Source organism: Elgaria multicarinata, chromosome 1 (genome assembly GCF_023053635.1).
Source record: "Elgaria multicarinata webbii isolate HBS135686 ecotype San Diego chromosome 1, rElgMul1.1.pri, whole genome shotgun sequence".
Taxonomy (NCBI): Eukaryota; Metazoa; Chordata; class Lepidosauria; order Squamata; family Anguidae; genus Elgaria; species Elgaria multicarinata.
In genome coordinates, this window is record NC_086171.1 from 27,590,186 (window position 1) to 27,604,934 (window position 14,749).

At 38.2% G+C, this 14,749-nt stretch overlaps 1 protein-coding gene across 7 annotated transcripts in view; it reads right to left on the bottom strand.

The window, feature by feature from the left end:
* Window positions 1-14,749, bottom strand: part of ARHGAP12 (Rho GTPase activating protein 12) — a 75,450-nt gene that overhangs the window by 51,929 nt on the left and 8,772 nt on the right. For 6 of the 7 annotated variants that reach the window (XM_063125328.1, XM_063125357.1, XM_063125364.1 and 3 more), the window contains exon 2: window positions 10,741-11,487. The exons of the other annotated variant lie outside the window; for it this stretch is intronic. In XM_063125328.1, coding sequence (XP_062981398.1) covers window positions 10,741-11,406 — 666 coding nt within the window. In that variant the 5' untranslated portion in view covers window positions 11,407-11,487. The remainder of the gene's footprint in view (window positions 1-10,740; window positions 11,488-14,749) is intronic. 7 annotated transcript variants of the gene reach the window in all.

Here is a 14,749-nt window from a genome sequence, read left to right on the forward strand (position 1 = left end):
CAACTAGATCGCTTAACAATAAGGAAGTGTGCTAGTTATAATCTAGGAAACAGACAGGAAAGCCTTCCTTGTTAATGTAGTTACAATAGAAAAGCATAATCACACTCAATGAACATCTGCTCAGCAAAAAATTAGGCTAGCCCACTTCCTCATTTCCATCAGCTTAACTTCAGTGAGTCTGTTAACACATTAACTGTTTTCCTATCCACACATCTGCCTGGTTTCATAAACAGTAAATTTGTCACAAACCAGAAAATAATGAAAAACAGGTCATCTACTGATGAGTAAAAAAAAATACCTTACAGAAGATTTCAGAGCATTAGTATGTAAGTTATCAAGCAATGCTGTAATAGACTACGTCAAAGGAACAATCTAATGTTAATCTACAAATATAAACTTCATTCTTAGAAGTTCCACGTAACTTATTCCTTACACTGAAATTAATACATTTACAAACACATCAGCCTCAGTGTGTGCTATTATATTTGATGACAAGATATTTTTCCTAGCATGAATTTGTAGCTGAATTTACAAAGCAACCTATGAATAATTAAACATTCACAGAGATGTAAAATTTCCAGAAATTTTGATGCCATGGGGAAAAAACATTGGTTTCTGAAAAATTGAGGGGGGGATGCAATATTAGCACTTTTACAGATTGAAAGTCACTTTGTTACTTTAGGAACATAAAATGTAAGTTGGTTTGGCATAAAATTATCTCATTTGGTATATTAAAAGTACAGTGTATTCAAACAATTATTACAAATTGAATTTTATTTTTTCCTCTTTTTTTTGGTAACAAATGGAGTTGCAAGCTCCTGAACTGTAAGAAACCTCTTTAGTTTTGCCAGTTTATGAAGAGCTTGCAAAAACAATTTAAAAACAAAACAAAAACAGAAGAAAACATTAGTAACAAACATTAGTAACGTATTTCTTCGGTTCTAAGACACCATCGACTGTAAGACGCACACTAATTTCAGTACCACCAACAGAAAAAAAGCTTTGATTCTAAGAAATAATAAACGCACCCGCGATTCTAAGACGCACCTCGTTTTTAGAGATGTTTATATGGGGGGGGGGAAGTGTGTCTTAGAATCGAAGAAATACGGTAACAAAGAAAATCATTTATGTCTCTGCTAGTCCTCCACAGTTGTCAAGCAAATATAAAGCACCCATTCATTCCCATAAAAACAACTGAGAAAAAGGAAGGACCAAGATTCAATGAATATGCATGAAATTTAATCAGACTCATTTTCTGACCTATAGCTATCACTATCAGTTTCAGTCTCTGCTTCAATGGCAGTGCCCCCAGAGGCAGAAATGCATCTTGCTCTTGCATGTGAAAGTTTATTTATTTATTTATTTATTATTTGAAAGTTGTAGTCTCAGGCCTTAGGTAGACCTAAGGTTTATCCAGGGATCGTCCCAGGGTCATCCCTGTTCATGTAAATGACACACAGGATATCCCGGAGGCAGGCAGGGACGACCCCGGGATAAACCTTAGGTCTAGATAAGGCCTCCGTTTGCAACCTAGGACTTGCTTGTCCTCAGTGCAAAGAAACTGCAATAATCTGAACCTGTACATAGTTTTTAGAAATCATTTAGAGAAGTAAATACATGAACACCTTGTCTTAAACATTTTACTCATCATGCTAAAATAAAACATCCCATAATCCATTTTTTCTTCATTTTTTTTTCAATTTTTCCAATTTTGGGAGGGGGGACAAAAAAGGTTTCAGGGAAAAAACTGAGAAAAAATGTCCCCCCACAAAAAAAAAATCCAGTTTTTTTCCATGCCTTCACATCTCTAAGCATACGGGGCCGGTTTGGACATAATGGCAAAACAGAATTTTTTACAATTTCATCTTATCTGGCATGAGCAAACATGGTGGTGCACCCTATTCATGGTTGGTTTAGTGTTACTTCTGAACTGGAATACCTGATTTATTGCTCTCCTAACAAGCCAGAATCATAAACCAGGGTTTGTTCTGGGCTAACAACTGTGGCTTGTTAGGAAAGGAACAAGCCAGGAATACTGGCTCAGACATAACATTAAACAAAGCATGCAAGAAGGCTTCCTGGCTTGTTTAGCCTCTAGCAGGAAAAGCCAAGTGGGAGCAAATGAACACCATGCACTAACACACTTGCTTGTTCCCAGTAAGTCAGATTTTTTAAAAATTCTGGATTATGATGTCCGAACCAGGCAGAGCTCTTTTCTGTAGCTTCAATTTAACTATGTACAAATACACTTTATCCATAAATATATAAAAACCTAAATAAGTTAAAACAAATTAACTGAAGTGCCTCTTTAGTTCCATTTTGTCTTAGATAACAATTAATTGAGACTCTTTCTTTGCATTCCCTACAGAAAGTCAAATAACTGCAGAAGACAGAGTAATAAAATGGAACAAAAACAGTAAAGAATGCAGCTGAGAATCAGGGATTAGTAATGAGATATGGAATCTCTCTGCTTTCAAATCCATCATTTTTATCCATAATATTATTTGTGACAGAAAGAGACTACCATCTGTCACTTGATACAAGATAAGGATGGTTCCCATCTCAGTTCCTCAAAGCCATATGTCAGCATTAACAGTTTTGACCATAATTAGCATACTTGCTTATAGAATAAAGAACAAGACCTTACCCATATCTCAAATATAAAAAGGAACATATCCACCCAGTGATATAGAAAGTGTATTGATTTTCATAAAATATCAATATCTCTGTGAACTGTTAACAAAGACATATTAAAACAATTCATGGTGAGCATGATAAGCAAATTTAGCTGTGTGAAATGTGATTACTGAATATTAAGATTGTAATGCCAGCATGACAAATGTGTCATTCACAATGCTCAATACCTTAAAAAATTGTTTTTGTATCTGACAAGAATTCTTAAGGCCTGTCTAACAAACCTACTTGTCTCTCTGAAGAACTCTGAGTATACGTTCTACCTTTATACTCCAATTCCCTCCCCTCCACCACTTTATTCAGCGACAGAACAAGCTAATCTTGTATAAGCTACAGGGCAGTCATTACCAGAGACCTATGAAAAAAGTCACTTTGAGAAATTCACATTTCAAACAAGATTTTATTTGAGGAGATAGTCACTCAAAAAAGAACAACGTTGAGCACACATATAATTAAGAAATATTTACAGTGTTATCTGCAAGGCTCTATAGGTAAACGTGCAGGGGCAGTAAAAAGTCTATTTCCAAGATCATTATTACCAAAATTCACCAAAGCAAGATATAGGCTTCCTAGTGATAATCCCTTTTAGTGCTTCACAGTTTATGCAATAGTCAATTACTAAATAGGATGAAAGGCAACAATCTTTGCATATAGGTCAGTGTCTATATTTGTAATGACTAAGTGAGCTTTCTACTAATAGTAACTTTTCTATAAATGGGAAAAGGTAATGTTTTAGCATGGTCTATGGGTAGATCTTACATAAGCATAGGTAAGCACAAGACAAAATTAGGGATGGGCAGACATTTATTTCAATTGCATGTCTTCATTCTTAAGTCAGTGCTATCCTGTTTCTTCATCATCATGGTTTTGTTGTTTTAAATGAAAATATACATTTTATTCTAAAAATTTAAAAATGGTACATTTCTTTGAGCCAAGAACTGCATTACAAAATTCAGAGAAGCGCAAAAACTGAAGGGATAACTGTGTTCCAATCCACATATTTGTCCAGCAAGTGGACAGTAGGTTGGCTCACTTAAAAATGTGGACTGTAAAAATACTCGAACATCTCTAGACAAAATATGGGTTACATACTACCAAAACATCTGTGTGGCACCAGGTTGCCTATCCCTGCTCTACATTGAGCAAATTAACATGAATTTCTGAAGTGACTGCATGTACATCAACATGACAGGTATATTCAAAACAAACATAATTTTAAAATGGAATAGGATAAAATAGTCTAGATGTAATGGTAGCCAAATCTTTGTTCAGATATCTGTACCATCTGTATTGATAAAGAACAGGTGACCATAAACCTACCTGCCTGGGGCAAATGCTAGTGGTTCTCTTGCAAGAAGGCATTCTACTCTCAAACTCTCAAACATACTGCAATTTGAAAGCACCAAATACAGCAGGAATATTTTACACTTTCTTTCTTCTCTAAATCTCAGGATATGTGAGTTGAGACTCCCCCTTTCTCCCTTACTGCACACACAGACTGGGTTTGGACAACACAAGAGACAACGGTTGATTAAATAGTCCACAGTTGATTAAATAGTCCACCATTGACTATTGTGTCGTCTGTCAAGCATTTTCCACACAACAGTGGATTATTTCCCAGGAATAACCGACGCAAATAATCAACTGTGTGCAGAGTTCACTATCTGCACAACCATTGATTACTGTGTTGTCTGGCGGGCTCTGCTGACTATTTCATGTGTCTACAGAGTCGCGAGGCAAGAGGGGCACAAACCCCTCTGTGCCATTCTGATATCCACAAATGGATAGTGTAGAGTGGGGTGGCGGACCAAGACATTTGCCCGACGCTGTCAAGGGCAGCATCAGGCAAGCATCTCCCTCTGCCTTGCTCTCCATTTCTGGATATCGGCAGAGGGCAGAGGAGACGCTCGCTGTCTCCATTCATGCCATGCCAATATCCACAAATGGGCTTCAGATATCAGGCTGGAGAGATGTATGGATCTGTCCTGCAGCTGTAACACCAGACCTCAGGAGAAATCCATCCATGGTTTGACGTTACAGCCGCAGGACAAATCCATACACACCTCCTCCGCAATATTCAAATGGATATTGGGGTGGAGGGGGGGATTTCTCCCATGGTTTGACGTTACAGCCACAGGAGATATCCTTACACTCCTCTGCCCCAATCTCCATTTGTGCACGTCCCAGGAAGCACATGGGGAGCCACAGAACACAGCGCCCCCTCCCCAGGCCCAGGATGATCAGTGGCTCCCCACGTGGTGCTGGTTCCCATGAGAATCCACCTTTGTGTCGGGTCCTCCCACCATCAGAACAGGAAGGGAAGAGTGTAGGGCCAAGTACCTTTCAGGGTGGGGACCTGGCACGAAAGAAGATTCCCATGGGAACCAGCACCACCACTTGGTGGGGTGGGCAGAGTCTTGTATGTGTCTTATATCCAGTGTAGTTCAAGTCAGGCCACTGACCCATCTAGCTCAATGTCATCTATACTGACTGACATCAGCTCTGCAGGGTTTCACACAGGAGCCTTTCACGGCCCCAACTGAAGATGCCACGGCTCTACAACTGAGCTATGGTCCTTCTCCAGAAATGTAAGGAAAGGGGATTTGTAAGGAGCACAAGCAGAAGCAAAGCCACTATTTGTGTATCCCATACAAGAATACATTTTAAATAAATCGATTTTTTAAAAAATAAAATAAAATCATTTCTATCTATTTCTGTATGAGAATTCAAACATTTCACCAAAATGACAGATAAAGCACAGCTAATTACAATTTATCGAAATCCAAAGGACAACTAAATCCATTACCAAACTGAATCATAATCAAAACCTAAAAATGTACTCAAAGAACAGCAAAGGGGTCTTGCCAAAGTCAGCAATTTTCCTGGAACACCCCAGGTAAGAGACTAGGGCCTGGGCAGATATAATGCTGATTCTAGGTAAACTGTAGTTTGCAAAGATGGAGCCAGCCTGAGAGACATACACTTCCATCCCAACACACTCTCCCAACTCTCTCAAAGTTAAACAATTTTGCCTCAATGTGCAGAAAACCAGTTATGTAAACCACATTTTTTTCAAACCATGGGTACAATCTGATTTAAGGGGGAACCATGGGATGTTGTGTCATTTCCATGTAACAAAAAATAGTTAAAATGTGAAACGGAGAAAATAATTGTAAGAGTTGGGATATGCTTGTTCATGTGGGTGGTTCCCAATTTACAGTTTGCTAGACGCTAGCTTTGCATCTGCACCAGACCAGAACATTATTGAGGTTTTATTAATTAATTTAAAATATATATAAAGGGGTGTGGGGAAAAGATGTCACTTCTAGCCAGTGCCATGACACAGGCTCTGAACACCAGACCCGGCCGCAGCTACTCCCTGCTCAAGCCAAGCACCACCGCTTGATACGCCTGAGGCAAGGGATAAAAACCACCTTCCTCCAAACTATGTGGAGAAAGGGCTTTAAATGGAGAAGGATTTTAATATATAAAATAAAACACTGGAAGTTATATATGTGCTGAGGTGAATGATTGTCAGAGTGGGTGCTAAATGTGTAAATTTCAAATGATAAATGTCAGACACGTGGGATTTTTGTGGTAGTTAAAAACAAAATAATTAAAATTTATTTTTAAAAGTTCACAAGCTTTGTTTCAAATAACAACACTTAAAAACCTTTTTGAAATCTTTCATCCAATCCTTTCACTCATTCACATACACGCTTTCCTTTTTCTCACACAATCAATCTTGAACTTTCTTTATTATCAGTATTGATTAATATACATCAACTATGTCCACACCACACTCTGAAGACACTACTCTTTACACTGACCCTCAAATTTCCCAGAATTTAAGTACCCTAAACACAGAGAGCACTAAAGACTCTAAGAGTACCTAACAAGTCCCTCACAATCCCCTCAGTCATTCCCTTACATATTACTCCTCCCCCTCCCAAGATATTCTAACTCCACCCATTCAGGCCAACATTCTAAACTCACCACAGACTTACAAACTGCAGACATACATTTGGGAACTGACTTGTGGGGTGTAACGCCACAGCCAGGTTTTGTGTTCTCTGGAAAATATGAATCTGCACACCTTTCCAGAGCAATGATTATTGACTGGTGAACAATCGGAATTCCGTTCTGCCATTGCAAAAATCCAGACTAATTTAACATAACATTAACGTACACCTGAAATTTTAATGCTGTTCCTGCTTTTTCCTTATTCTTCCAACAGATCTAAAGAGAAACTGAACGAATGATGCCTTCATACAAAAAATCTTGCTGCCTCCAAACTTTAGTATGCAAGGTCTCAAAACACCTCAAGAAGTAGGTGAGTGTTTATTCCTATACTGCTGAGTTACTGAAATTGAAAATAAACTTGTGAAAGTTCAGATGAGACTGTATAGCAAAAAAAAAATCTTCAAACGTTATTTATTATGAATTCTCTTTACAAATGTAAAACAGAAACTAAAAGCAAGCAACTTGCTCAAGATCAGATAACAAAGCTGTGACAGTAAATCTTCACACACAGGAACAAATGTGCAGCAGCACTCCATACACATTCCTCCTACTGAAACACAGACTGGGTTTGGACGAAACAATAGTCATCGGTGCCCAACTCAACTGGCAATTTAATATGGCTGAGTTTTAACATAAGATTACGTTTTCTTTTCTAGCATAAAAAACCCAATGCTCCAAGTGTTTACCTGTAAATAGTAAACTAATTATTAAAATCTAAGAGATTATTTGTTGGGTCAAGCAAAGAAATTAAAGAAATCTGGTATATATTTATACTAAATATAATAAGCTATAGCATGGCCTCTATGTATGCTAAAAAAAAAAGTATACAGCAAACTGTTCTGCTATTTTTCAAAAGATTCCAGATACTTTTTGATGCAGACTTCAGACTGTGCTGTTATGTCACCAGTTTTATTTATTGCATTTTTCTACTGCCTAATAGCCGAAGCTCTGCACACGAATTGACCTAAAACACAATCATCATCTGCAGTTCACTGTACAGTACACACACATTTGGCTTAACACTTTCAAGGCAAGAATATCCAGCCTGGAACTTCATGTTCTGGCAACAAACCATAAGAACAGCTTGCTAAGCCCTTAATTTCTCCACAGCTGATTTCTGCTAAACAATGGTCATTATTGAAAGATTTATCAAAAATGCGAGGGCTGTTCCAGTGAATCTATTTGGCACTTAAAGCACTAGGTCTGCTTGATCTAGAGGAAACAAGTTTGCTTACTCTTATTCTGACCTAAGTCTGAATTTTTCTTGTTAATTCTTTCTGTTCAAATTGATCTGTTTCTTGCCTAGCAATATAGAGAGACAGCATTCTCAAGCTAGATACTCATTTACGTTCACCCCCAAAGTAACTCACATGACATAATTTTCATAACAATTGCCATCTGAGTATCCATTAGTAAAGCTAGGACCAGGAGCCTATCCAGACTATGAACATGCTCTGTCAGGGTGTGCTATTTGAGAAGAACTATTTGCCATATTTGGTTGTGACCTATTTGTACCTACACAATTCTTCTTGAATTGCATATGGATCAGTTCTCACTGAACTGGTAGTCTTCATACAAGACATGTGCATGTAAAGTCCCATGGCTCTTGCCTTTAGGTTATCAAATCCTGTCAAACTTGTTCATGACAGATTCCAAACACTTTTATTTGGAAACACCAATATAAGCCAAAACCATTCCGAACTGGCTGATGAGTAGATGTTTTTTATGTGGTACTACTAATATGTTTTATTTGATCAGTTAATTTGAATTAATAAAATAATTTGGGTTGCAAATTAAATGCATATGTTCAGTATTCAAGGGACCCATTCACACAATGGCGATAAATTGAGGGTAAATTAACCCACAATTTGCTATGGTGTGCACTGCAGGGTTTTTTTTTTTACCATTCAACCTCCAATTGGCCTGATTGGAGGTTGCTACGTGATGTCTGAACTCGGACACTCTGATCCAATTCACATGATAAAAATAGCTTACCATAGTTTATTGAAGCCACAGTGGGTTGCTGGGCATGTCAGGTGGGATTTGAATATTCACTACCCAGCTGTGGCTTGTTGTGTCATGAGAACCTGGGTGGCAGGGGTTATGAAAGGGTTAAACTATTGAAATAAACCATGCTGAACTGTTCAATCATGCGAATTGGCCCTCTAGGTTAATAATGAGATAAACAACCCACTGTTAACCTAACTAAAACTTTATCAAAACCCTCTTAGGGAATTATGAACTCAAACAGTGTCAACAGTTGATGGCTGCCTAATGATAGCTGGTGATGGCAGTCTGATTCTTTTAAGAAATAAGCTGCACTCTTTACAAAGGTTCAACTTCAAGGTTGTAAACCGCCCAGAGAGCTTTGGGTGTGAGGCGGTATATAAATGTAATAAATAAATAAAAAAGGGAATGACACTGTCACTACAGAAGGGCAGCTATTCCCTCCATAATGTAAGCCTGTGCCTGCTATAGGATATTAATGGTTTGCTATGTCTTCATGACCCCATGTGGCTGAAGCCTACTTATCAGAACAGCTAGTTTCAATTCATAAGATGAAGTATATGTAGTATAATAAAACTGCTATTTTATCTTCACCGAAGATAGCTCTACAGCTCAGCAATATAGCTAAGGGCAGAATTATATATTACAAGGCAAACAGAGTTCCAGTCATGTTTTGCCTCATCATGCTAATGCAGGGCAAAGATGTTTGCAAGAGAGGCGCCTAACCCTTCTCATACCTGCATTCCCATTTCAAACAGCCTGGTGCCCCACATCTAGCTTGCTCTTTCCACTAACCTTGCTCCAAGAGTGAAATCAGTAAAACTGATGGTGGGGAGAAGTCAGAGGGGTACTTACAGGGTAGAATCAGTTAGAACAGGAAGGATTAAATACCCTGTCCTCCTGTACACCAATTCTCCCCTACAAGTGCACCCTCCACTCCTGTGTTACCAAGAAATTATAGATTTGGGAACATGCATTTGTCAAGGCAATGTGCAGTTTTGCTCTAAATTCGTCTTATAGATGGTTTTGGTAAGAAGCCTGTCTTTGACCTGCTGCTACCCAAGCTTTCTATCCTTCCCTCCCATTTTTTTTATTTCTGCTTTGATTTAGATATTAGCATTCACAATAATGTCACCAGGTTTTGCTCATAATTAATCCATAACTCATAATTAATCCACTAAAGCTAAGGGTATTTTGCTGAATTAATATAGAATGACCCAAACAAGTATGACCCAAAGCAGCTAGAATCTACTGCATACATTTTTATCAGTATAGTTTGGAAGCTGCTCCTGGAAGGTGGTAAGAACAACATCCAAAGTACCTTGAGAATAAATAAAACACGTTTTCCATCAAGCCCAGAGCCCAACACTGCCCACTGACAGATGCTACAGAATGTCAATACTTCATACTTCACTTTGTGTTGACCGTTTCAAATTTATTGGCAGTTTAGGATGACCTTTCTGGCAGTTTTAAAAGCAAGGAGGATATTTACTTAACCATAACAAGAAATGTTCCCTAATCCTTTCTATCATTTATTTATTTATTTCATTTATATCCCACCTTTTTTCCTCCAAGGAACCCAAGGCGACGTACACAATCCTCCTCCCCTCCATTTTATCCTCACAACAACAACCCTGTGAGGTAGGTTGGGCTGAGAGTCTGTGACTGGCCCAAAGTCACCCAGTGGGTTTCCATGGCCAAGTGGGGACTAGAACTCAGATCTCCTGACTCCTAGTCCAACACCTTAGCCACTACACCACATTGGCTCTGTCCTCTGTTAAACACTCATCAGACCCCTGTAAAACACAGATTTCTAAGAAGGGTTAATTTCCTAGAAATCATAATTTAGGGGTTACAGAATTCTACTTTCTTGGTCCCTACATTTGAAATTAAGAATTGAGTGTGTAAATAGTAGCTTATTACAGAAATGATGTTTCAGAACTTTGTTTTAAAGAGAAAAGCTTGTATTTGAAAAAAGAAAAAGAAGAACATTTACTACACTGCATCTCAACTTACCTGCACTTGTTCTGTGGAACTGCTGCTAAGTTCATCTCCAGATTCTGAATCTTGGTGGGTTTTTTCTGAGCTTTCTCCGGCTGAGTCACAGGATTGTTCTTGCAAGAAACTGGTCTTTTCTATTTCCATACATTCAGAATAAGGAAAGTGGGACACAGAAAAGGTCCTGTTCTGATTGGAAACTTTGGGTAACTGTAATTCAAAAAATTTCCCATTATTTTGGGCAAGGTCCAGGCTCAGTCCAGTATTCTGTCCTGGGCTACTGCTTGGTCCCAGATTTTGATTGGCATCCCGAACTAGGCCAGATACTTGAACTGGAGGTGTTTTTCCAAAACTAGAAAGTTCTGGAGACTTATTCACATTTTCTGTTGACCTCTGTAAGCCATGCATAGCTTTTAGAGAGCTGTTTGGCAGTCCACCTAATTGCTTAATAGGTGGCATTAGTGCTTTGCGAGTTACTTCTTTGACATATTGTGCTGGCACATAGAAGGGCTTGGAAATTTCATCCTTTTTAACTTGCCACCAGTCATCATTAGTCTTTTTCACTAAGATGTATCTCTCCCCTTGTTTTATCACAATCCTTTTGTCTTTTGCTTCATACTCATAGTCATATTCAACTTCAATGTATAATGGACCTGGAAGAATTTTTCCACTCTTGTCGGCCATCTTTTTTAGAAAGCTATATATTCACCTTTCCAGGTGAAAGGTGAGCCACATTGTTTTTCTTCCTTCTGTCTCTTAGCAGAGCTGTAAGAAAAATACAACATATTACCAGACAATCACTTCATAAGTTTCAGCTACAAATTATTTATTGACCAATCTCTTATTTTGGATATACAAGCTAACCAAATTTTGCACGCAGCTCTTTTGCAGAAGATCCCCACAGTTAGAATCAATGATGTTTGTTGTCAAGAAAATTTTGAATAGGAAATTTAACTACCATAAATCAATGGAGATTTAATCTAGCATATTTGATTTACATTTATTAAACAAAAGTCCTGTTAATTTTACACTGCATAAATACTTGGAAAGTTTTTCCAATAGCCAAAAGTAGTTGAACTGAAATAATTGATAGGGGTGTGGTAATCAATGAAATGCACTTTTGTGTGGCTTGAATTGCAACATCCAAACAGATTCAAAACTTTACTTGAAAATTATTTTACTGAACATTATTTTTATTGGAATAGTTGTAAATATTTTAAGACATGGCAACCCAGTAACATACGCTTGCTTTACATTATTTAGACTTTAAGAAAAATAAATAAAAGCACTAACTGTTAGCATACTGATTTTAGCATGCCCAAAGAGTGCATATGCGTGTGGTGGTGCTGCAGAGGGAGGGGTCATGGACTGCAACTTTTATTTTACATGCAGCTATTATTATATCCATTCCAGTTGCTCGATCTGACTTATTTTATGAAACAATGCATTTCTAAAATTGGGGCAATTTTCCATAGAGAGTGGGGGAAAGCAGGAGACAAAAAGGCCATATTTCATCAACTGCCCTGTGCGAAGGATACTGATAACTTGTTATGTTTTGATATTGTTTACTTTTATTTGAAAGCCACATTGGAAGCATTTGGCTCTCCCACAGAGGCAGCTGGACAACCATCTGTCAGGTATGCTTTGGGGTGGATTCTTGCATTGAGCAGGGGGTTGGACTCGATGGCCTTTAGGCCCCTTCCAACTCTACTATTCTATGATTCTAAAAGGTGGAATATTAATTATATTAAATGAATATTTCCGTGGAAAATTTTCTACTACACATCAATTAGAATCCATTTTTAGATCCATTCACCCACTTATTAAATGTTGAACTATTAGATCTGCTCTAACTATATTATCCTTTGTTTTGAGAACCACCGCATTCTAATCGAAGGAATCTGATACATATGCCTCCGCTGAAGTGGTGCACAGGACTTTTTTTTTTTTTTTTTGCCCATGAATCCTGTAGGTATAATATAATAGTTTAAGGGCGCAATCAGTATGCATGTTTACACAGAAAAAAGTCTTACAACATGTCTGTCTGGGGAATGCAGGTACTGGTAGGACTTTTTTCTATCTAAACATGCATAGGATGACGCCCTAGATGATGTAACAACTTTTCAGGAAGCACAAGTAACAGCGAAGAGGCTAAGCCTATTGTTTCAGTTACTTAGCAAAATGGATCAGGTCTTTTTTTAGCTGAAGACAATCACTTGCTTACGTAGAGGATTTATTTACCTCAGGTATTATTAAATCTTGGAAAAAAGAATTGTTTTGCTTATTTTTCCCTCCCATCATCTGCTCGCAGGGTTTCCTTTAGTGCACTTTTCTGAGTTTATTAGTGACTAGACCTCTTTCAATAACTTCACTTCCTCCATCAATATCACAGATCATTACCAAAAATATTGGACTTCTGTTATCCAACTTTATCATTAACATTTCCTGGACCTCTATGATTCGTAACATACCTTCTTTAACCATGCTTCCACACTCAGGAAACAGCATTAATGGGGTGACATTGTGCGATATTGACACAATAATCATTTTCAGTATGTGCTTTTTCAGTATCTATGATGCTAGTAGATACAGTAGCACATAGCTATATATAATGTCCCCAAATCTATATGTAACTTCCCAAAATTCTGAAGTAATTCAAACTGTTTTAACAGTGGTTAAAGATTTAAAAAATCTTATATGCAAATCTACCGATCCCCAGCTGCAGACATTTGCTGAAATTGATGGGTTAGGATCTGACATTTAAGACTTTAGAAATTCCAGAAATATTTATTTGCCAATTTTCTTACATGTACCTTGAGGTGGTGCACATACAGCTCCCAGGCAGTCTCCCATGCACTCAGCACACCCAGATCTGTTCACTTCAGCAATTTTCCTCTATCACTGGGGTCAACTAGGTGCCCATGAAATATTCTCTTGGCATCTACCAGGCTCCTTGACCTTTTCTGATTTTTTGAAATAGTTTTATATGTCTTTAACTGGGAAGCACCGGCATCCAGTGCCATCTTTATTTCCAAGAATGCCTCTAAACCCCATGTGATCCCCAGAGACATTCTTAGAAAATAAAAATGGCAGGTGGCTGCAACCAAGTGCTGATCCCACCAGCCATCAAGAAAAAGTTAAAAAAATTAAGCTAAAGGGAGCAAGGGGTAGTTATTTTGCCTTTGCTCTCTACATTTTGCTTCATTAGTGGGGAGGGAGTTAGCTGGTTTTGTTTCTTTGTTTTAGTGTGTTTTTGCTTTGCCCAAATTGTATGGATAGGTGGGTGGGTGGGTTTTACAAGGGGTATATGGGATGGGGGAGAGTATATTTCTCTGAGCATCACCATTTTGCCTTCTGCGAAATGGGTATTTTGTTGTGCTTTGTAGATGAAAATATGTTATTTGGCATTTGTAATTCAGATTCTCTTCTGTCCTGTACTCGGTTTCTTGGCCAAGTTAGTTGTCTCTGAGCCTCATTAGTTTGCCTTCTATGAAATGGGTGTTGGAGCCGTAAAGAGTACATGCAAAATAGCTTTTTTGTGTTTAGAACTGAGACCCCAACTCTACAGGGTACTTAGGTTCTCAGGCAAGTAACTTATGTTTCAACCTCACCAATTTATCTTATGGAAAATGGGTATTTTGTGACTGGCCACAGCCACCATGGCAACCATTCTGTGAGTGTCCATGATTACTATCAAAATTCCAAATGTGCTCATCAGCTCCAAAAAACTGGGGACCCCTGTGCTTTGACAATGTTTATATATTAGATTTTTGTCCCAGTATTCACTACAAAGATTACCAGGATGGTTAACCAAATCAGTAGACTTAAACCAGCAATGAAACCAGTTAAAAATGCTCAGCCAATAAAAGTCCAAGAAATGAAAAGGTTGATCAAGCCAACTTCCCTGAAATAATGTTTCATAAGTGGGTCACCATCACAGAGAAGGCCTTCTCCCCAGTCACTATCCACCTCAACCCTGTCAGGAGAGGCACATGGAGAAGGGATTGGGATTCCTGCATTGAGCAGG